The 22,330-nt window shown below is 39.3% G+C and overlaps 1 protein-coding gene across 22 annotated transcripts in view; it reads right to left on the bottom strand.

The window, feature by feature from the left end:
* Nucleotides 1–201: 201 nt before the first annotated feature.
* MAGI1 (membrane associated guanylate kinase, WW and PDZ domain containing 1) overlaps nucleotides 202–22,330 on the bottom strand; it is a 1,074,483-nt gene continuing 1,052,354 nt past the window's right edge. For 13 of the 22 annotated variants that reach the window (XM_069206485.1, XM_069206480.1, XM_069206483.1 and 10 more), the window contains 3 exons: nucleotides 19,105–19,248; nucleotides 17,937–18,075; nucleotides 202–2,704 (listed from right to left, as the gene is read on the bottom strand). In XM_069206485.1, coding sequence (XP_069062586.1) covers nucleotides 1,908–2,704; nucleotides 17,937–18,075; nucleotides 19,105–19,248 — 1,080 coding nt within the window. In that variant the 3' untranslated portion in view covers nucleotides 202–1,907. Of the gene's footprint in view, nucleotides 2,705–15,876; nucleotides 15,966–17,757; nucleotides 18,076–19,104; nucleotides 19,249–22,330 lie in introns of those variants that run through there. The other 9 variants (XM_069206495.1, XM_069206490.1, XM_069206492.1 and 6 more) reach the window with 2 other exon arrangements.

Below are 22,330 nucleotides of genomic sequence, written 5' to 3'. Positions count from 1 at the left end.
TATTGGATAATAAAAATAGCATTCAAAGAGCTTCTCCTTTTGTTGCAGCCATATATACATTGATTTTGGTTTCCAGGAAAGAAGCTGGTCTATGACCTCCTCTATGCTTATTCCGCCAACTATCGTTATGTATAACTCAGTAAGTCAAATAAAGCAATGAACAAATGTATTATATATGCATAGAATTTTATAAAAACAAAAAAAATTGGCCCACATACTGCGTTTCATCAACACAGAAAATAGCATATATTTATAGCACATTTAAAGAAATGATAATCAAAGAACAATGACCGCATACAAGTGCTTTTATAATACACAGGCAGATCCACCATGAAGAAATAAAAGATATTCAAACTGAAAAAAGCTTTAGGGTTACTTAGTGTCCCATTTTAAAACATCTTTACATACCTGATTCAGTTTACATTAAAATATATCCCTATGGACCATTGTGTTCCATTGTCAGAAATATAAACACTGATCACATTCCTCACAGCTACATTTCGTCATAAATTCTCTTTTATACAAGAAAAAGGCAACAGTTTTTTTTCAACAGGCTCTATTAATTACAATTGAAAGTCTGTACACACAATGATTGGCCATCTTTTTTCGTACAGTACCATGGCAACAACAGTGATAGACTTGCAAAGCATTTAGTGTTTGGATGGAAAGAGTGGAACAGTCTACGTGTACCCACCAATGCACTTGTAAGCAGCAGTTTACTTCAGTAGTCCAGCAGTAACGGCAAACATTTTGGCTCAGCTAGGCAGTAGTCCTTGAACACCTCTGGTCACCAGCAGACTCGCTGTACATTGTGTACAACTTTTGTTTTGTTTCTCTCCACAGCTTGAAGGTATAGGTTTCTTTTGAACAAGGCGTGGGAGCATCTTATGGTCGTCTTCATTTTGCACCCGTCACGTTCACATGCGCTTCTAGCACAGTCATGTTATTGGGTCCAAAAAGACTTTTCAATTTGCCAGCTGCCCTAAAGATTTCCAGTGGTAGAAATGGGCATAAACTGGAATAGGAATGTTTAACCCGCTAACTAGACCTTTTTGGTGTCCCAGATTGCATCCACCACCTTGTGTAATAATGCAATAATTGCATGATTATTTCCCCACCCTGAGCAGTTGCGTTAAACTGTACTGGCGCTGCTTAGAGGCAATATTCAATGTGCTGCTGATACCGATAGGTGTGGAGGCCTAAAACTGCATTACACGTACACAGAAATGCCAACTTGTGGCCGTTGCATTCATGCATCCCAAGGGCACTAAAGCGAAATGCTCATCGAACAAACTGTAAAACATCAACAGAAATCTGTGCTTTATAAATATCCTTCATCACAAACAGTAGTCTCTTCAAACAGCAATGTTCACTTTCGAAACTTTTTTTTACTTCAGTCCCATCAGTAGAATTCGTTTTCGTCAAGTGCACCTCTGCTCGCAATCCTCTTCAACATTCACAACAAAATTTCTAGTTACATGATAGTGGTAAGTCACTATATAACAGTCCGGAACAAATAATTAATTCATCTTGGTCATTAAATTATTAAACTATTGTTATCTAGTCGCCCTCTCGTATATCGCTGCGGGTAGAGAACCCCAACAAAAGGAAAAATTATAAAAACAACCGAGCATGTAGAAACAAAACTGTGTATCCGTTTGCACCAACACATGGCAAAAACATTACAAAAAGTATACATTAAAAATATACTTTCTTTAATATACATCAGGCACAACACTTTTTGAATAGTTTTGCGATTTAAATGATTTCATCTGCATAATGTTGATATTTGTACGATCAGCAGGCGTTGGATGGCTAGTGAAGTAAAACTATAAATAATTTCTGCTCATTATTACCCTCATCTTGACACCTTTAGCCACAAGGGCTGGAATGTGACTCGGCTCGGTTTAAATGCTCAGATCAGTGTTGCACTCCTTGTATGGTTTCCGCCTGTATTCTGGGGGTTGCCTTGAGCTTCTACAAGTATCATATTTGAGGCTACGTTCGTCCGTGTCTCTGCGGTTGTTTTTCTCATCCCTGTTCCTTTTCTCAGGAGACCTTTCCCTCCGCCTCTCGGGAGACCGTTCTCTCCTCCTATCAAGAGAGCGCTCCTCCCACCTTTCTGGAGACCTCTCTCTCCGTCTGTCTGTGGACTTAGTCCTTCTTCTTTCAGGTGAACGGTCTTTCTTTCGGTCTAGGGATTTCATTTGATCCGTTAGTCTTTCAAGTGATTTATTTCGTTTGGTTGGCGAGGCATCCCTTCTACGAGTTGGAGAGCGTTCTCGCCGTTTCTCTGGAGAAACGTCTCTCCTTCGGTCATGCCGGTCACTTCTCTCCAAAGTGTTGTCAGCACTCTTTGTTCCTTCCTTCCGCTTTTCTGGAGATCGTTTATGCCCATTTGTCACGTTTTTACCTGGTTGGTGATCTCGCCTGCCTTCCGGAGACTGGTTTCTCCTGCCACCTGCCACGCGACCATAGCTCATCGAAGTCCCATTCCAAGTGTGGTGCTCATTGGACTGCCCGCTGTATTCTCTGCCTTTAAGGTCCTTCACATATGTGCGCTTTTCCCCATGTTGTAATGATTTGTGAAGATCTGGTGGATAACTGGACTCCAATGATGTAAGCTTTCGACTAAAAGACACATTTTTCACTTCCGAAATATTTTGTGAACTGGAGCTGGGGCTGTTGCCGTCGTAGCTGGCGTCTGAAAACAATAAAAGCAAATTTTTGGGAATAGATTAATATGAGATTCACAAGACTATAGACATTCCAGAAGTGGTAAAAACACATTGTTAAGACGGTCAGAAGTCGTTAACTGAAGCTGTTAATGATGGAAGAGCTGAATGAGCATTATACATTAGTATGTCTATTTTATGGAACCAGCTGCCTACTGTGCGGCATGAAGGTACCAATCTGCCTTAGAAACTGCTGCTGTTAAAAACCAGCATTGGCAAAGCCAATAGTTCTGGCTTGCATTTTGAGGCCTGACTCAAATACTTAAGAAAATCCTGATGGGGTCAAAAACAAATCAAAAGGATTGTTTTTGTATAAACTGCATTTACAAGATAAAGAATTTCATGTGTGATAATTCAGAGTACTTTTGAGTTATAAAATAGTAGCTCATGCGTTGCAATGAAAGCACTCCATAGGATGCAAAATGATACAGACAACAGAATGAGGTGCACAAAGGATTACTTCTCTGGGCGTAGCTGATACACTATGCATTTTTTAAAGAAGTGGTTAAAAGATTTCTGCAGACAGCTAAATCAGTGAAGCTACATCTTTCACAAACAATCCTCACTCAGACTTCATTTTCACCCAGACCGCCTCCTATGATTAATACTCCGCTCTGGGTGCTCCTACATCGTGCATCCTTTAGTGACGTTCATATTTTGGACAGTTCTTAATATGAAGTACATGTATGAATCCTAACACATACAGAAGCAAATTCCTACATGGTGTAGTGACCATGATTAGTGGTCTAACAACATGAAACCCATACTTAAACTGAGAAGGAGCTGATGAGATTTCAGATTTATATACACACATACCAACATATATACACACATTGAGATTGATATATATATATATATATATATATATATATATATATATCATTGAATGGGAGGGGAGGTGTGACTGGGAGCTGTAAGAGCTGGTGCTACAGCACTGCCCGCATATCTGAACTGCAACTACTTACTCCTCCAGTAACTGATGGGAATGACCATGGTCAGTCAAGATGCTGCTACCAGTAGGTAACAACGGGCTCTGCACCCCACTGATATCGGGATGAGTGACTAATGGCACTGCCATACTGGGCTCAAAATGCTAGGACTACGATGATCCCCCCCCTTCAAAAAGGACCTCACCTGGGAACCCACCCATCTCTTGCTCATATTTTGGTAGACCCTGGTTTTCTTCCAGGAACCTAAAGGCTTCTAAGAACCAAAGAAATAAACATTCTGCAATACAAAAATCGGCTATCATAAATTGCAACACTTCGTGCAATGTGTTAAATGTCCTGTTCTTTAGCTCTTGACCATTAAATGGGTTTGGCAGAAGTTACCAGAAGAGCCAAGACTATCAGAACTTTGCCAAAATTACACGCATCTTTCTAGCTTCGTACTGTACTTGAGACACCATTTCCAAATACCGAATTATACGGTTGATATCACAAAGCCAAAACAAATAATCTGGTTGTAGTCTACACACTCACTACAAAACTAAGCAGGAATTTAATTTCTAGGTTCTACAGTTTTTAAGAGCTTACATTTATAATTGTCGTTTAAAAATAGCTGTGTAGATGGAAACTGAAAATATTTTATTAAATATATTACATTAAATTGCGGGAAGGATGCCCAGATTTTTGCACAAAGAATGGTCATGCACCAGAAACTGAACCTTTGACAGTAATTCACAGTTCCGAATAGATTCAGGTTCAGCAGTCACTTCTGTTCTTGGATTGTATTTCCTCAAGTGAACAAGCTGCCATCTTTGCAAATAGTCCACTATAGTAAATCTCTAAGGAGGAGCAGGGAGGGGTAGTTCCTGGTGGTTCGCCAAGTGTGCAAACTACACCTGCAAACTAGTAGGTGAGTGGAAATTCACAGTTTAGGAGTCTTTTCCTACCCTGGAAAACATAAGTAGGCCAATTTCGAGGAGGGGAATAGAATAATAGTGCAGATGTAATGTTGTCTATTTGGGTACAACATTTTTCTCTGAAGGAAATAAGAAAAAATGTTTTTGCCCATGAATGCAGTCAATCCTCGACCATCTTGCAAATCAGCCTACGAGTATGCCTTGAAACGTATACATTCCATACTGTGCTGTGCTTGGTAAAACTTTAACCTACATTTGCAATCTATTTATTTATGAGTTTTAAGTAAATCACAGCCTAAACTTTGGAGTCCTGGATTTTTTTTTTTCCAAAATCACCAAAGTAATGCTCCAATTTCAGACCATTTTAGGAAAAGAAACATTTTTGGAAAAAATTGTTTTGATTCTCTAAGTTCTGGATATTGAAAGATATGCTTCGTGGGCTACTTCCATTCATAAGATTTGATATTTTATAACAATTTAACTAGCAGTATCTTTCTCTCCAGGAAATAAGGAATTCCCAAATGTCTGCAAGCCTTAACAAAATGGTACGCAATCTTCTAGCATTCAATAGCCTTGCTTAGAATTTATCTGACTCAGTGAATTCCGGTTATTCGTCAAATTAAACTTTGAACGTTGAAGTAAAATCAACTTAATGTGTTTTCACCTCCAGTGTAATAGTGTCAAATAATCTACACTTACTGTTGCACAGAAGACGATACCATTCATTTGTTTTAATGAAGCAAATACTGCATGAGCCTAAATGTAAATTTGCATTTATCCACAAGAATTTCTCAACTGTGAAGAAAACCTCAAAAATAATTTTAGCATAATGGTTCAATGTACTGCTTCCGGAGGGAGGATCATTTAGGAGGTAGTAGCTATAGTAGCATGCTTTCAGTATCTTGTCTGATGTAGTGTGCACATGCTAGCTTACAGTAGTGTCTAAGCGCTACTCTAAAAGGTGGCAGAAGCTGAAAGCCTTCAGGGGTTCCTGTATCTTAATGAGAATATTTTATGAAAGTGAATTTCTAGGGGTGGTGTCCTGTGAATGTTGGAATCTCTGTGCAAGCGTTTTGTGAGTGCTGGGTGGAGCAAATCTATTTTTGGAAGCAAGCCTTAGGATTCTAGCAGGATGGTACAAAAGCTATCCATTAAAAAGACAGTCAAATCGATGTCTTGCACTACCTTGTGTGCAAGACTTGTAGTTTTAAACTCTATGCTGTAAGAACCAAAATACATACTTCGTTAATGGGGTTGTATTACAGTGTTTTTAGACCAAAGATGAGGTGATGTGGATACTTGTGCCCTCTGGAGCTTCTCGTTGGTTTTATATAGGATGCCTCTGCAGACACCATCGTGGAAGCCAATCCAGGAGAGGACCATTACATGGGCAATGAAAAAGTAGTGATTTGTTAAACCGTAGTGGGAGTCTATCATGGCAAAGGTGGAGGAACGCAATCTTTAAATCAGTATCCTGCTGGCTGAAAACAGCCTGGACCTGAAAGTCATCAGCAGACTACAAACTGATCTAACTGGCATTAAGATGTACTGAACGAGAGAAGCCAATCCAGAAGAATCACTGTGGGGTGAGAGAAGCCAAGAAACAATTGCTGGATTAGATCCTCGAAGGAAAAGATAGTTTAGATATGTCCAGGATTTAGGCAACCCATTTCAACTAAGCCATTCTCTAGATCCATATGTTATATGGATTTCTTAAAGCACACTGTCACACTGGGGTCTCCCAGCGCCACTTAAAAAGCAATATCAATCCAGGTGTTAACAAAAGAGCAGAGGTTCCAGTCTTTTTCTAAAGGTCAGATTGTTAGCCCAACACTGAAGCTCTTTAGCTAATTTGTTCCAGAGGGACGGGGCACAAACAGAAGGACATCCCCCTGGCACAAGCTCTGCTGTATTTTGGAACTTGCAGGATTAGGCTATTTGATGATCAAAAGGTTCTCTTGGGAAGAAATTCCTTTATAAGGTATGACCTAAAATTCGCTATTGTGCCATATAGAAAACAATGGACTAGACAGAGTTCTGAAGATAATATGCTGGTAAATGGGAGCTAACGTGCAGCCTTCTGAAATTAAAGGGTGGAACTGAAATTAGGGTCTCCATCAGTGACTCAAACTGCGTGATTTTGAGCAATGTCTAAGGGAAGATTTTATGTGACGATACAGACTGCTGCAATAGTTTAATTTCATGTCAACATTTGTGGAGTTAACCATGCTTCTGCTTTCCTTTTTTAGGTTCAGGAGGATTGTACAGATATGACGAAAGTGGATGAAGCATGATGATACAAAAGCTCATATTTGCCCATCGACTTGAAACAGTAAGTCTGTTTTGACCCTGAGACTTACCATTTTAGAAGTGCAAGGACCGAATTAAGTAGGCCAGACAGAAGGTTGCCACATCTGTTGCTCAGTACCTAACATAAGAATCTCCATCTTTTCCAGATTGAGCTTGAGCCAATGCAGACTCATCCATCAGTGGACAGAGGTTTAAGGCAGTTGTTTGTGTTAGCACTCATTTAAACATTTTGAAGAGTAACTGGGTGTCCTAAGCATACAAATGTAAGATTTAAAATAGAATTGCCACAAGAGTTCTCATTTAGGCATGAAACGGGTAAGGCAAGGGGAATTAACCTTCAAAGACGTGTAGGAAATTTGGAAGACAGATGTTTGTCTCAGTATCACTTGTTTGCTTCTACCCTCAATGCAACAAGGTAAATCAACTTAATAATCAACATCCACTACATCTGTTATGAATTGGCTTTATGAGGATAGGTGCTACCAAATGCAGTGGAATGATCAAATTAAGATACTACTGTTGTCATTTACTGCTAAGAAGATTATACAAGATGGCCAGAAGGACAAATTCAGTGCTCTGGTTTGGTTGGAAACCCACTGAAATTCTTACAGAACAATATGCAATTCAAGAATATTTCAGAGTTGCAATACCACACACACAGGAGTTTTCCCCACTGATAACTGAGTTATATGTCAATAGAAGACAGAAAATCATTGATTTTGGCATTTTTCAGTAAAGGTCCTAGATGCTTTTCTGAGAGGATCTGGGAACAGTGTCGATCTCGAAAGATGAAATAATTATGTCTGGTAAGACACAAAGCGAAATCCCTTAATGTCAAGAGACTTAATAGAAATGAGGTCAAAAGGAGAGGCAGAATTAAATTCCTTCATCACAGAGAATATAGAGGAGTTATCCATTAGCACAAGAGTCAGACCACGGCTCTATGGGATGAGGTGGAATAAGACTTCTGGACATTCTGAGGAAGCAGAATGGCCAATGTAATCTCTATTTTTTGAAATTTTAGCTATAAAGAAATCACCTAATTTTTTTATAATGGTCTGAGCGCGATGGGAAGCATTTCTTAAGAGTTCTTACATAGGTCTGCACACTACATTTTTTTGTGCTGGATGCTGTTAAAATTTTCAGTAAAATAGCTTTTCTTGGCAGATTCAAATCCATTTTTAATTTTTGAGACAGTCTTCTTTGTTGAGAACTTTGTAAGAGGGATTATATGATGGTCTCTATAGCTTCTCCCACCTTTTTGGAAACTTTCTTTAAAGGTGGAGTTCACTTTTGGACTAAAAAGAACACATGTGTACGTTGCCATGCAAATTTAATATGAGCTAAGCTAGCAAGGGTGTTTGCAATGGTAGAACAACAGATATGTTAATCAGTAGTGTTAAAGGTGCTTTCGAAATTTATTCTGCCAGGAATGAGCTGCGACCAAGGCTCAGTGGGATATATTGGCAGAAGGGAATATCCTTAGATCTCCTAAAGTCCATATGAGTGCCACAGGCATATATGTAATAGCCATTGTTGTCCATTTAGGATGATCAAAGTCATGTACACAATAATAACGACAGAAGGTAGTGGTGGTGCCTGTGGCATGCTGTAGGAGCCACCAGTAGTTCAAAACAAGAACTATACTTGTTTTAACTTATGTGGATTTATTAGGAAGGATTACACTACTAGAGTATTGTTCCTTTACTTCTGCTGCCACAAAAAGGTACCATCAAAGATCACTAGTGTGCATGCATGGACTTCGATAAGGAGATCTTCTTCACTAATACACAAAAAGGGCTGTTTTACCAACCTAACGTTGACAGAAATTTGCTTGGAAGTACTGCCTTGCAAACGTTTTAGAAAAATACATCTTTTGCATTTTTTTTCAGGCTTTAAAAATAAACCAGTTCGGACACCTTCTTCAAATTTGCACCTGCTAGCTGCAATGTTTTTATTATGTATACCTTTGAGAGCCAGCTGCTGATTGCATTTAATATGCAATTACTTTCTCGCTCAAAGCCTCTTGGTTAATCAATATGCTTTTCTGGCAGAAGAACGCGCCTCATCCCATGGCCAAAATAGATGGAAAGAAGAATGTAGATGAAATCCACCTGGCATGGTCCGAGTCATTTTAAAATATTTTAATTAGCAAAAGTTATTTAACAGAAAGAGCTGACGCTCTCATGTAAGCCCGACTCCAAAATCTACAGTGGAACCCACATGGTCTAGTCCTATTAACTATAAACAGTTCTGTATTAAAAAACGTCTTTAGTTTGTTAGATTTGACCTTTTAAGGCACTGACTTTAAAACCATGATTGTGGGCATGAGGCCTGCGTGCCTGGGCGAGGGTTCTATAGAATGAGGAAAAGGTTGCATAATTACCTATATTCCTCTTTTTTATCTTATGAAATTATTCGATATCTTTGGTAAATATTAAAGGCATTATTTACCAGCTGTGAAGTGAAATTCAGAACAGGTCATTGAATGATTCTATCTAGATGGACACAATTGAAGTGGATGGTGGGCAAAATTAATGTGGATAGTGGCCTTTCCACAATGACAGCTCTACCCCCTTCCTCTCCAGGGTGCAGCCCATGAGGCGTGGGCATCTATGCATAAGCAGATACCATACACCATCAGTTTCACCTTACTTGATACTCACTGTGCCCTATATTTCATGGCATTGAGCCGTTCTCTTCACCTTAGTGGCAAAGCCTGACAAACCTGATCACCATAAAACGGAATGGTCATCTTCTAGTCATGACAACTGTGGGATGTTGAATGCATTGCATAGATTAAAAATGCAGTACTCATTGCCTTTTACTTAGAGTGCAGATTTTTATAAGTATTTGAGACATTCATTGAGAAACTATGGCAACCCCTTGTGGAAACCACCAGTTGCCAGATGAGGCAAAGCATAGCAGGCATGCTTACGATCTTAAGCATAAACAACGTTCCTGACGCCACATGCATGTGGAAAAGTTACAATGTCTAACTTTTTATTAAAAATGGAATATAAGCATTACATTTCTTACGAACATGACGTCACTATTTTGCAAATAAACGTGGAACAGGCACACTTTACTACCTCCACTGATATTTTCCAATAGGATCTGACATTTTGCCAGCTGAAAGATTTGTAGATGGATCCCTTAGTGAATCTAGCATAGGCAATTAAAGATGGGTACAGTAGTTTACTGGCTCGTCTTACCCAGCAGTAAGCAGTGCAATAACATAGGCAGCCAGTTTCACTAGTCAAAGATGGTTGCATTATTTATATAATGTTGCAGCTAAATTGAACGCATCTGACTGAAAAAGTGATCAGCAAAAGTCTTTAGTCATGTTTAAAATTAATTCTCAGGGACCGGCTATACCCTGAATTTCTGCCAATGAATGTTTACGTTTTTAGAATCATATCCATAGGAAAGAGGTCTTAAAGGACACGTACCTCCTCCTGAAGTGGGTATTCATTAGACACGAGCTGGGTGAGTGCAAAGCCATATCTTGTTAGAAGCTAATGGAGTGCACGCTATTAAGTTACTTAGGTGCAGAACACATCTTGAAAGCCCGAAGATTGGGTTGAACCTTGTGTTTTAAGCAATTTAGTAGGTTTTCAAGCAGGCTGAAAGAAATCTTGTTGATCAGCAACTGATGCAATAGATTTACTTTCATTGCACAATATCCATTTCAACATCTTACAAATCTTGAGTCAATTATTTAGCAAGAGAAGATTCAGCACGTCGCATACTATCTTATGAGCATAATTGTGGATTTAAAATGTAGTATGGATTCACTCTTGCCCATTTGCAAGTCAGGCATACGATATGGAACTTAGAGCTCCAAAGTTGAATTTTGGACTTTAGTAATAGCGTCCAGTTCGAGTCAATCACAGTGCCAAACATACAATACAACGACCACATCTGCCCCAAAATTCTGACAGCATTTGGGGACCTTGAAGGAGCTGAGGCCTCCGTAAGTAAATGCATGGAGCAGAACACCTCTACACATGACGAACTACCCTAAACAATTGATATCACACTGCTAAGAAGGTGACTTGTAATGTGGTTAACATTTCATATCAGGGGACACCAAGAGGGGGAGTGGCTTGGAAACCATATCAATTTGTGATTAGTCATCTGACAATAGGAAGCTTTCACTATAAATGATCAGTCTGCAAATTTGATACCCATAGCTTATCATGGAGTTGTTTTATGTAATCATACGGTACAAGTATTTTAAGGTTCCAACACGATAGGAAGATTGTCAATAAATGTCTCACTAAAAGGGACGTTTTTTGCACACATTTCAAATATTTTTCCTGACTGCCAGAAAGTGCAGACCTGTTCGGAAGGGGACCTTAACATGGGCTATATACCAAAAAGCTGGACTTCTGCTATTGTTCAGTTGTTTGAACAGGCCCCTCCTCAATCTTGCAGGTACTCCAGCTGTCAAAGCAACTCTAGTATCAGCCATAGACCAACGTGTGTGTTTTAGATGAGTGAAAGGTTAGAAGCCGGGCCCCTGAGCACTGGTGAGAGGCGTGTGCCAAAGTAGACGGTCATGCATTCATTTAAACCTATATTTAATATTAACTCAAGTAATCAGATACAATTCTTGGAAGTTCCAAAGGATTAAACAATGCCTTACTGTCACATGTAACAGCATCACTAAATTACCCCAGCAAAATGCAGCACAATATGCTACCAGTGTGGTGACCCTTGAAACACCAATGTATGGGGCTAGACCTACATTTTTCACAATGTTAGTCAAATTATTCAAAGGCAGTAATACACTTGGTTTGGTGTGGTTATAATCTCAATACTTTGTGATAAGTTATTTCATTAGGGTGATAAGCAATTTTGGTTTTCCATTCTTAACTTTGCATCACCATGCTAACTTAATGACACTTCAGGCTTTTACCTCGAAGTGCTCTTTCCGCCCACATAAGTGGCTCTTAACACCCAGTTGTAGAAAGCAAAACAATAGGGCATCCTGCGGGACCTGGTGAGAGGCCCCTGAGAAACTGATCTCACAGAAACTGCTAGGCTTTAGGCTGAATGGGTTCTTATGAAGAATGAAGGACCCTCAGCCCTTTGAGGGTTGCAGATGTCTGCAGTACACCCCTCTTATTTCAGCATTCATCTTCCACATTGTAGTCTTCTTTGACCCTTTCCACATAGCAGTTTACTCTGCAGGGGAGAACTGTGTAAGTTGCTGTATTTTGCCTGGCCCATCCAACTTTGATAACAAACACTGTCCTCTGGTCCCATGTCCATCATGTACATCCGTGTACGGCCTGCCAAATTAGAGAGCCTAAATTCCGAGAATAACAGTTGTCGCAAAATTGGCTTCCCAGCTGGCAGACTGTTTAGAAAGGCGAGTAATTTAATGAACTACGCTTTAAAGATACACACAGACAAAAAGTGCGAGAAGCATGCGAGTCTGTACAGGACGTCAATAGTGCTCTTACTCCAGCAACTTCCCAAACCATCCTATTTCACTACGTGATTCAGTAATGTCCCACACATCCCCCATTTATTTATTTAACTCTGGGTGCCTAGACTTGGCGTCTGTCTCCTTTTACACTGCTGCAAAAGCAGGATAAATGGCTTTGAATTGTCAATTTCAGTTTTCTTGCCGAAGTATAGGACAATATCATAACCAGATATCTGGGGCAATGTTCTGAAGACATCTAATACTTAAAAAAAAAAAATCTAAAGATACCCTGTAGTCGACTTGAAGTCCATGAAAGTTCAGCATCATATTTGAGACAGTCCCCTTTTGCTATATTCTGAAGATCAAGCTGTGCATATATTATTTTTAATCTCCAATTTTACACTATGTTGCGGTGTGGTTGCAATAGCCACGGTCAAGCCAAGTCTTAAAAGCACATCTTCACGAAATACATCCTGCGTTTAATTTGCAGGGCCCAATCTTTTGCTCAGAAATGCACAGTAGAACCACTACACTGCGCTGATACCACCTTATGTCTCTTTAATCCATCACCAGGCACTTCTGATCCCTTCATCTCATATTTAGAGTTTTTTTTTTTTATCTCCTCTCTACCTTCTAGCTTTGCCACTGGTTTTCAGTTTTTCCATTCATTCTTCTTTCTCCCTTGTGTGTTCTTCACTTTTGTTTTGGGTCAAAGTCTGATGAAGGAAAATAAGCCAGTCTCCGAAAAATAGTACTGTGGGCCCCACCTGTAACCACCGTCTCAAACTGAGCACTGAACACATCATTAAAAAGCCCAGTTGGGTGATCTTTTAGACCACAAACTATGTATTTTGCTTACATACGTGGTACAAAGCAGAGTGTTGCAAACATCCGGTCCAATACTTCCAGTAAGAAAAAAATTCAAGATAAAGTCAGACATTGCCTTTTTCCTATAGTTCAGGGTGCTATTAAGGAGCAAAGTGCTATATTATTTGAAGTGCTGATATTTCTTGCACATGTGCCACCTTTTATATATTCTAACACAATGCATGATTAGGCCCTTTATTGCCTCTGGGTAGTCAATGAATCTGGGTTTTTCACATATGTTGGCTATGTGCCGTAGCAAACAAACCTATCCATGTTAGGTGTGTGTGAAATTGCTGCCCTTCCGTGAATTTTCATACACTTCTCTGAAAACTATATAACATTTGGGAAATGTATTTAAACCGTTGGAGAATGCGCTAGCAAAAATAAGTTTTAAGGGAACATTCAAGCAAATTTATTTTTTATTTAACTTCGCAAGAAAAAAAAAATAAAAAAAAAAAAGAATTGCCTTTTGACGTTTTGGTTCTAGGCAAAATATTTTGTCAAAATTAACTTATTCCAGAAGAGCTTTTCCTTTAAATGGGAGAATTTTCCCGGAAGTTCAACTGGGAGAGGATCCATCACAATTTCTCAAGTTACAGAAACGTCAAACCAATTGAATTGAGTGAAGTATCATACATTTACACAGCCATATCTTTGGTGTATGCTCAGAAAAGTCCACTTGAATTCACAGCCTCAAGTGGAACAGGTTATCTGCTACAACTTAGCCATGGAAGGAGAGTCGGTTTGCTTTTCACAGTTTATGGGGAAACTAAAATACTCTAAAGCCCTTGTCAATTTATGGAAAGACTGATGCTCATGTCAGCCAGCAAGATGGTTCAGTGAAATTCGTGCTCACTGATACCTTGACCTGGAGTTACAATTTCAGTTATACCCGGCCTAACCTCCATTTCATGAGTTCGAATCCCTGCAAGGCCAACTCAGGATTTAATCCTGTCCATAGGATGGTAGAATTTGTCTGTTGATAAATGAGCACGATTTGATCAACAGCATGTTACAGAGCATGAAACTGGTAATAAATGCGGCACGAAGGGCTGTTTAATTTAATAACAGTGAATTAATAAAACCACAAATCTAAATCTATCATGTATTCACCCCCTGATCTCAAGGAGTCTGGAGTAGTTTCAAAATTCCATTAGTGCTGTAAACCCAACCCCCCCGAAAATGAGAAAAATAAGATAAGGCAAAATATATGCAATAAGATACTGCTTCTAACCTAAAATATGTGGACAAAGATTATAGGAAGTGTGGCACCCTCATCCCCGCTACACTGGATACCCCTTTACTGTTGTACATCGTAATCTATAGCAAAGGTTCAGTGTGTTACTTCTAACTGGCTTGCCACATATGCTACCTTGTGTTTTTCTGCGGCATGTTTTTTTCCTTTCATCCTGCTTTTGTCTTCCAGTTCTTACATTTTCATTTGCTTTGTATCCTAAAGTTGAGCACCACAGGCGGCTGTCGATCGAATACTTTTGGGAACTTCGTATTTTCGTATCTTAAAAATAAACTATTCTGTGACTTTACAGCTGGAACACCTTATGAAATTAAAAGCACTGAAAATATGATCCCCAAGGAAATAATTATATCGTACTAGTTTTGTACAAGCCTCATCAAGAGGAAAATTAGAAAGGGAAATGTATGCTGCCACTGCTGTTAACACCAGACACAGGAGATCAGGTACATAATTCATTCTAACATCACAGACACATTAAACGCAAGGACAGTCACAATGTATATTTCATGCGCTTCCCTAATCTGCTAAAATTAAGTGCTGGCACTTCCCTACAGTAACCTTTCAGAAAGCACAGCACTGCCAAATGTGGTGTTTGAATACCCCAGAGATACCTTATGCATGAAAGGAAACCGGTCATCTCGGAGTAAACGCATGCGTTTTTCACCAGGGCACACTCAATGTCCGCCATCACCCGCACCAGCTGTTTCATGAACCTCTATCATTCACACACAGGCCCTCATTCTAAGTGCTCCCTTAAATCTCAGCCTAGCCAGTAACGTGTTACTAGCCGATCCAGGAATTCAATCTGATGCAGGAATACCATATGTTATAATTGCACTAGCGGTATTACTCTGGTTGTTTCCCAAGATGCATTCGCCATGTCAACTATATTGGAGTTTATCTCCAGAAAAGGCTGAATGTTGGAGGTTACCAGCAGAATTTGGTGCAGTAGCACAGATTACCACATTATTTCCCATTCTGCAGGGGAAAATTTGTTATCCAGGGATAATGGTAATCCAGGAATTATGGATAGCCATGGTATTATCATTTCACTTGGAATGAGGGCCACTGCAGATCAGCCATTTGAGTACATTTGAACAACAAAGATGCGGCATGGTTGGGTTGCATTCTAAACTGGTTTAAATGATACTGACGGAAGAGAATGAGGTTTTATTTTATTTTTTCTTGCGTGCAAGCATCTCAATTCTGCAAGAGGGTTACTGCACAAATTAGAAACGAGCAAGGTAAAGGCCTCTAATGACTTTAGGGTAAAGTATGTACCATTTAAAGGATGCAGGGCACGCAGGAGGAATTGTTGTACATACAAAAGTATAGCAAAGCTGAAGCAAGGTGAAGGGAGAAGGCCACAGCACAGAAAACACCTAGTAACAATTCAGCTACAAACCGTAGTTTGATTATGGCCCATAAGGTAGAAGCAAGGCTCTCCAAGCTTGTCATTTCTCATACATGCAGCGATATTAGGAGGAATCATCGCTGAGGAAGGGAAGAGCCCAGCACCAAGTAGAGAACAAAGAAAAGAGAAAGAAAAGAGAAAAGTAGAACATTTAGACACCCTATAACACAGATGAAAGGAAAAATCTTCATATTTCAAGAAAGTTTATTTGTTTCCAATCAGGTTGTCTAGGTGACACCCAAATTAGGCTGAAGAGGCAGAGGTTAGCAAAGTGACATAAGACAGCCAAGAAGTGACCAATAACCAAGGAAAATATTGCATCAATTTTTTTAAACAACTTAACAGAGACAAGATGTCAGGGGGAAAACATTGACATTCGACAGCAAGAGAGAAAGTCCACTGAAAACTACAACATTGAAAATAATTACAAAACGCATTACAAAAATATACAGCCTCGAAGAGAAGCATGGTCCAAAAGAGACAATATTGGAAATTAACATTGCATTAGTATCCATTCGTGACTGTAATTGATAGGGTCCAAAGGACAACTAATCCCAAATGTTATACAACTACATTTTACAGCAGCAAAGCATTAGCGAATTGAACCCCTGCTTAAAATATGCACGTTTATTTCTACATGTATTTTTAGCAGAAGGGCATTTCTGTGATCATCCAGGAGCAATGCAGGGACGAGCACAAGAACCACTGCACATATCAGGACCAGTCTTAAGGATCAGCCTTCTACACATCGACAATGCATACATTATTTCATTTTAGATCAGCACCTCAGAATGAAAGAGGTTCCTTTTAAGTCTTAATGGCAATGTGATTTGCACATATCCACATGTCTGGAGGGCACCCGGGTTCACTTAAAGACTGACTTAATTGTACGTGATTGCTTGCCATCATTTACACGTGAACTTCTTTACATCTGTGATCACTGCATGCAGTATCACGGCAACGGCCATACTACATACCACAAATGTGTGACATTAGCTAGGGAGAAGGGGTTTTAAATTTGTGAAAAGCTCTTATTTTAGTTCAGTTCAAATCAATGTAGACCGACATTTAGGTTTAGTTGGACTTTTCAAGAGAAGGTAAGTAGAAAAGGGTCACAGTAACAAAACAAAGATCAGTTCATACGTTGTGCAGAATGCTTTTTGAAGAATGTAGTGAAAGACAGAAAAGTCCCAAAACAGCAATATTTTTCCCAAAACGGGGAGTAGAAGGTAGGATATCTTTCAAACAGTTTCGACAGAAACTTCAAAGACCTTTGGTTGGGGAAGGGCCCTATATCTAGGGCATAGATTTTCAACAATGATCTTAAATAAATAGGACATATTTTACAGTATTTTCCAGCAATATTATTCAAAATCTCTTTACAACTAAAATTCTAACATATACAAAATAATTATAATTTATAGATTCTCTTTTCCTGATATGTTGCAGCTCAAACATGTGGGAATGTAGTTCACACACAGTCAATAGAATGCTAAAAATGCATTAACTTTGTTTTTCTTAGTGTGATCAATGAGCCAAATGCATAATTATACATCGAGTATGGATCCAATACAAATACTGGGAGAGGGCATAAAATGATAAACACATTATATCCCTGTAATTTACAAGTTCGACAATATGGCTAAGAAACCTACTGCTCAAAATGACCATAAGATGACCATTTGCAGTTCCTAGCTGTATATTTATTCAAAGAATATAACTATTTGGTGGCATCATTAAACCACAATGTCACAGTTTGGCACAGTTCCATACACATTCTTTGTTTAGCTGGACAAAGAAGGTTTCCTGATCATCGCACAAGATGCTGTGATGATCCTCCCTTATATTGAGACCCAGTCCACGGAATCAAGCAAAAGACGAGAATTTGAAGAAATTTCAGCACAAGCGAGGCAATTAACCAAATTTTGCAAAGGTTGGTAAGACACTGGTGGAAAAGAAATATAGTAAGAAATTCCTGCTTCAGATCTGGAGACAAAAGATTCATGGAGTGATGGTGGGGAAGGAAGGAATGTTTTCATAGTTTGACCCACCATATTCTGGTACAGAGCCATCTCCACGTTTCAGATACAGACGGACTCTGCGGCCACCATTTTTAATCAGTTCTATAGCCCGAGCGTGCTTCATGTTCTTCGTGGTTTCACCATTGATCTCAAGGATCTCATCACCAATCTGTCAAAAAAGAAATAAAAGCTTAGAATTGAATATGTAGGCATGAATGGTGGGCTCAAAATGTAGGCCTAGAATGCAACATGTGAAAGCGGGCTTAACTTATCACTAAAGGAGAGACATTTTTTGGTACCATATTTATTAACTGTGTCCTCAAATACAGTTTGCTAAGCATGCATCAGCAAAATATATATTTGTATATGCAAATACTATATATGAACATAGGGTTAAAAACACAAGTTGCCAAGTACAGATTTTGATGCATATGTTGCAGAAATTGTGGCATTTTCCCTTTTACCCTTAATTTTACAAATAAAATAATCGCAGGAGTTCAAGAAAAATGCTTGCCTCAAATTCCACTTTAAAGAATCCCATTACGGGAGTGCCGTGCACAGATAAGCCACATAAAGGACTTTATGTCCTATACGTGGTCAACATATACATGACTGTTCTAGGTAGCCCCACAGGAATGTGAAACTGACAGAACACTGTGACCCTTACTGAGGCCATCAAATTATTCAAGGTGGTGGCCCAATGTAAAAGCAATAGAAAAGAGGCAGTTAAGGGTTTGACTTTTGGACACAATAGTTGTCTAACCCTTGAACAATTTTAACTTGCCACGTCTTGAACTACAATATGTTGAACTCAGCACATTGTTTTATTCAAGATCAAAACCCCAGATGTTGCTTGTGTTTTCCTACAAGCTGCTTTTTGACTTGTAAAGCCATCTCAAAGGATGCGGATACGGAAGATTCAAAGGAAACTGCTATTTAATGATCCCTAAACGGATGAACTGTTTTGTTTTTCTTTAAGGAGAACACTTTAGGTATTATAAACATAAAAACAATTTGCTACACTTTATTAGGCAATAATCATGCTATAGGATCAGAAATGAGGGTAAATAATCCAGTAGCTGTTTGAATGTGTTAAATACTCTTGATTTTGGGTTCACTATCTCAATTGACATCTAGGGATTGATTTGGTTTACCAATTTAAAATATAGTACAAATTAGTTTAAACCTGCATGCATACCTTCATCTTTCCACATCTTTCAGCAGGTCCGTCCTCTGCTAACCGCAGCACATAGAGATCCATATTGTACTCCCGTCCACCACGTAGGCTGAATCCAAATCCTTTGGCTCCTCTATCCAGCTCCACAGTATAAAAGTCTTGATCCTGCACAGAAACAATAGACACATTAATATACATTTGACAACACCTTATGGTACACTGCACTGCTATTAATTATACATTTCTGAAAGATTATAGGCCCGATCCTGCGGTGTAAAAACAAATTGGTGAGCAGAAAATAGTTGCTTAGACATCCATTTATTGAGAATTTTCACAAATGTGGGTTCATTGGTGGTTATGCAAAGAAAAGAGACTTAAAGCAGTCTCGGGCAACTGGCATCCCTGCTGTAATCTACTGTTAACTCAATCCTCAAAGACGTTTGTGCCTGAAATCGTGTACAGGATCGAGAAGCTAAGCATTGAAAAAGTAGCAGAAAACCAATGCAGTGGATTATGTTTAGCAAAAAAACAAATGTCAGCAATCAGAACGTTGAGGTGTATAGAAGATACTTGAATCTACTTGTCCAATTGACAAACCTATCTGCACACACAAGTTAAACTTCTGGATACTCGCGCACAACTCATCTAGGTAGTTCACCACCATGGACATACTCACTCCCATTTCTGAATTTTAGAGCAAGTGCATTACCAAGTGGAAATGGGAAGAACACACTACCATATTTAATCAGGGGTTTCCATTAGTTAAAAAAAAAAAAAAAAAAAAGTTTAACTGTGCAAAAATAAACAAAAAACAGAATTGTCCAGGTGCTAGAAGTTATGCAGACAAATTTGCAGATGCAATTACTCTTAGAAAGATGCCTGCTCTCCCGGAGTACTCATTGAGGCATTTGAGCACTTGCTAATAGTTAGAGATGTTTTAAAAGAAATGCGTAATCTCACTGGAGCAAATCCACATTTTCTATTACAGACTTTGAATACTCTGTCTTTTAAAGATGTAATAACAATCTACTGCCATTTCACGAGAGATTCTTGTACTTTTTGCAAACAGGGTGTAAAGCCTCCTGGCAAACAATGGCTAATTTACTTCTCAACCTCAGTATTCAAGCAAACATTGGAAAGACAACTGGTCTCAGCATTCCGAGATGTATTGGCGTGGTGAATGGCATTCGTCTTTTAGCCCAGAGAGAGGCCAAAAAGTTAGAATGAATACATTTGTAAATTCTATATTTGAAAACGATTTTGACAGACGCCCCAAGAGAGTCCAAGAAATAATAACTGAAAGACAACAAAAGCTTAGCGACTTTTAGAGTAAACCATCTTTAGGCACTGCATCAAACGGACTGCACATTTTCCGTAACTCAACGTAGTCTAGTGTGCAGCGTATTCGTTATACGCCACGTCCAAGGTGCAATGCATAAAACCAGACATCAGCAGGCCCTTCAGTTCCCAGGACTGTAATGTGTTACATTTCACAAACTCGGATTCACATCTTTAATTTTCCTAAAAATGCAATGCAGTTGAATGGTAACTCCACAATCAATGGCGTTTAAAAAGAAAAGGCCGTGTCTGTTTGACACGCTATTCGTGACAGAAAGCAGGACTTGGGCAGACTAAGCGGTATTCTGTACTGAAACAGAATCAAAACACCCTACCTAAAATATCTCAAACATTAATAATGTCACTTACATACTCGCTTAACTTGGTTTGTCCTCACCCCCACACTTTTTTTTTTTTTTTTTAAACGTTTTATGCCCTGCATGGATGAATCAACCAAGCTACTCTTGAGAACAGGACCGGCGGTTTACACAAACTTCTATGTAGTGCTTTAAGCATGAGCGTTTTCCTTCTGTGTTTTGAAATAGCTGCTTACTAGTTACAGGAAGCACCTCTACAAGCAGACACTTTTTCACCTTAATCCTGAAGACCACCGGGGCACTAACACCACCCGCTGTTTATTGCACTTAAAATGGCAAAGTGCAACATGAAACTCCAATTAAAAAGTAAAAATTATCAGTTTTATCAGGTATGGAACCAGTTACCTGCTGGCTAAACACAGCCATATGCAGTATTACTTTGTATTACCCAAACGGAGTTAGCTTTGCACATTAAGTAGGACTACTCAATAGGATGGCCATGAGTTATTTCACATCGATCTCGGAAGGGTAAACGTCTGACTCAGCACTGTTTCAAACAATGTATCTGCTGATTTCGAACACAGGGGATGCATTAACTAACACCTACTTTGACAGTTTATTGGAACTGGGCCCACCTTCTTCCTCCTACACCAGAGTTTTGCCCCTTTCACCTGCCCTTCGGTTCTCCTTAGTGCACCAGTGCTCTTCAGGTGTTGAGGAGATTCTGTCTCTCCTTGGTGACCCAGTGGCCTTCAAGTTCTGAGGAGATTGTCTTCCTGCTGATTTATCCAGAGCCGGACACATCTGTGACCACAGCCAGTGCACAGCAGCCACAGGACAGACTCAATCGTCCCCTGCTGCAGAGAAGGGTAGATGTGATGGGACCTTGCAGAGGGGAGAGGAATTTTCCAAGACTGTACAATGAGAAAAGTAAAATCTAATGACGTGGTAGAGAGCATTTTCTCTGAGAACATTTATATTCTGACTTTTAATAACTAAGAGGACTCCGCCTGCATATATATTTATTTTACTGCTGGTGTCTCTGCTGGCACGCGATCCATCTCACAGACCCCAGAATCCTCTGCAGCCACCTCTTTATTGCCCCCCTGCTAATGTAAACATTTACATAACTTAACGGATGAGTACTTTCCTTTGCAACAGCATTACATGAATGTTAGTTTTGTTTTTAAACTTCCTAAATTAAGTAACTTTTAATAGCATGCAGTTGCTGTGGGAAAAATTAGCTAAAAATTGTTCCAATTGGTGCGGGGAAGGAGGGAGGGAGCAGAATGGGGCCATGAAGAGGATGAGAGGGGATTCAACATAATGGGTAAAGCGGTTGACTTTGAAACCGGAAAACCAGCTGGAGGCTCACCATCTTATGTTTCTGCTCTGGAAAATGACTTAATCTCCCCTCTTTGTGCCAAAAAAATGCATATGTTCAGGTGTATACAGCGCTCCCCATCGATGTGGGAGTATGGAACAGGTGCCCTCTAAAAACCGTGTCCGACATTAGATCTTGATGTTTGAATGCTGAGCAAATGTTACAAGAGAAGAAGATTTTCTTGCTTTCTTTTTTTGTTTTATAAACA

The sequence above is a fragment of the Pleurodeles waltl genome, chromosome 9, assembly GCF_031143425.1.
Source record: "Pleurodeles waltl isolate 20211129_DDA chromosome 9, aPleWal1.hap1.20221129, whole genome shotgun sequence".
In the NCBI taxonomy this organism is placed as follows: Eukaryota; Metazoa; Chordata; class Amphibia; order Caudata; family Salamandridae; genus Pleurodeles; species Pleurodeles waltl.
This window is presented reverse-complemented; position numbering and strand designations above follow the sequence as displayed.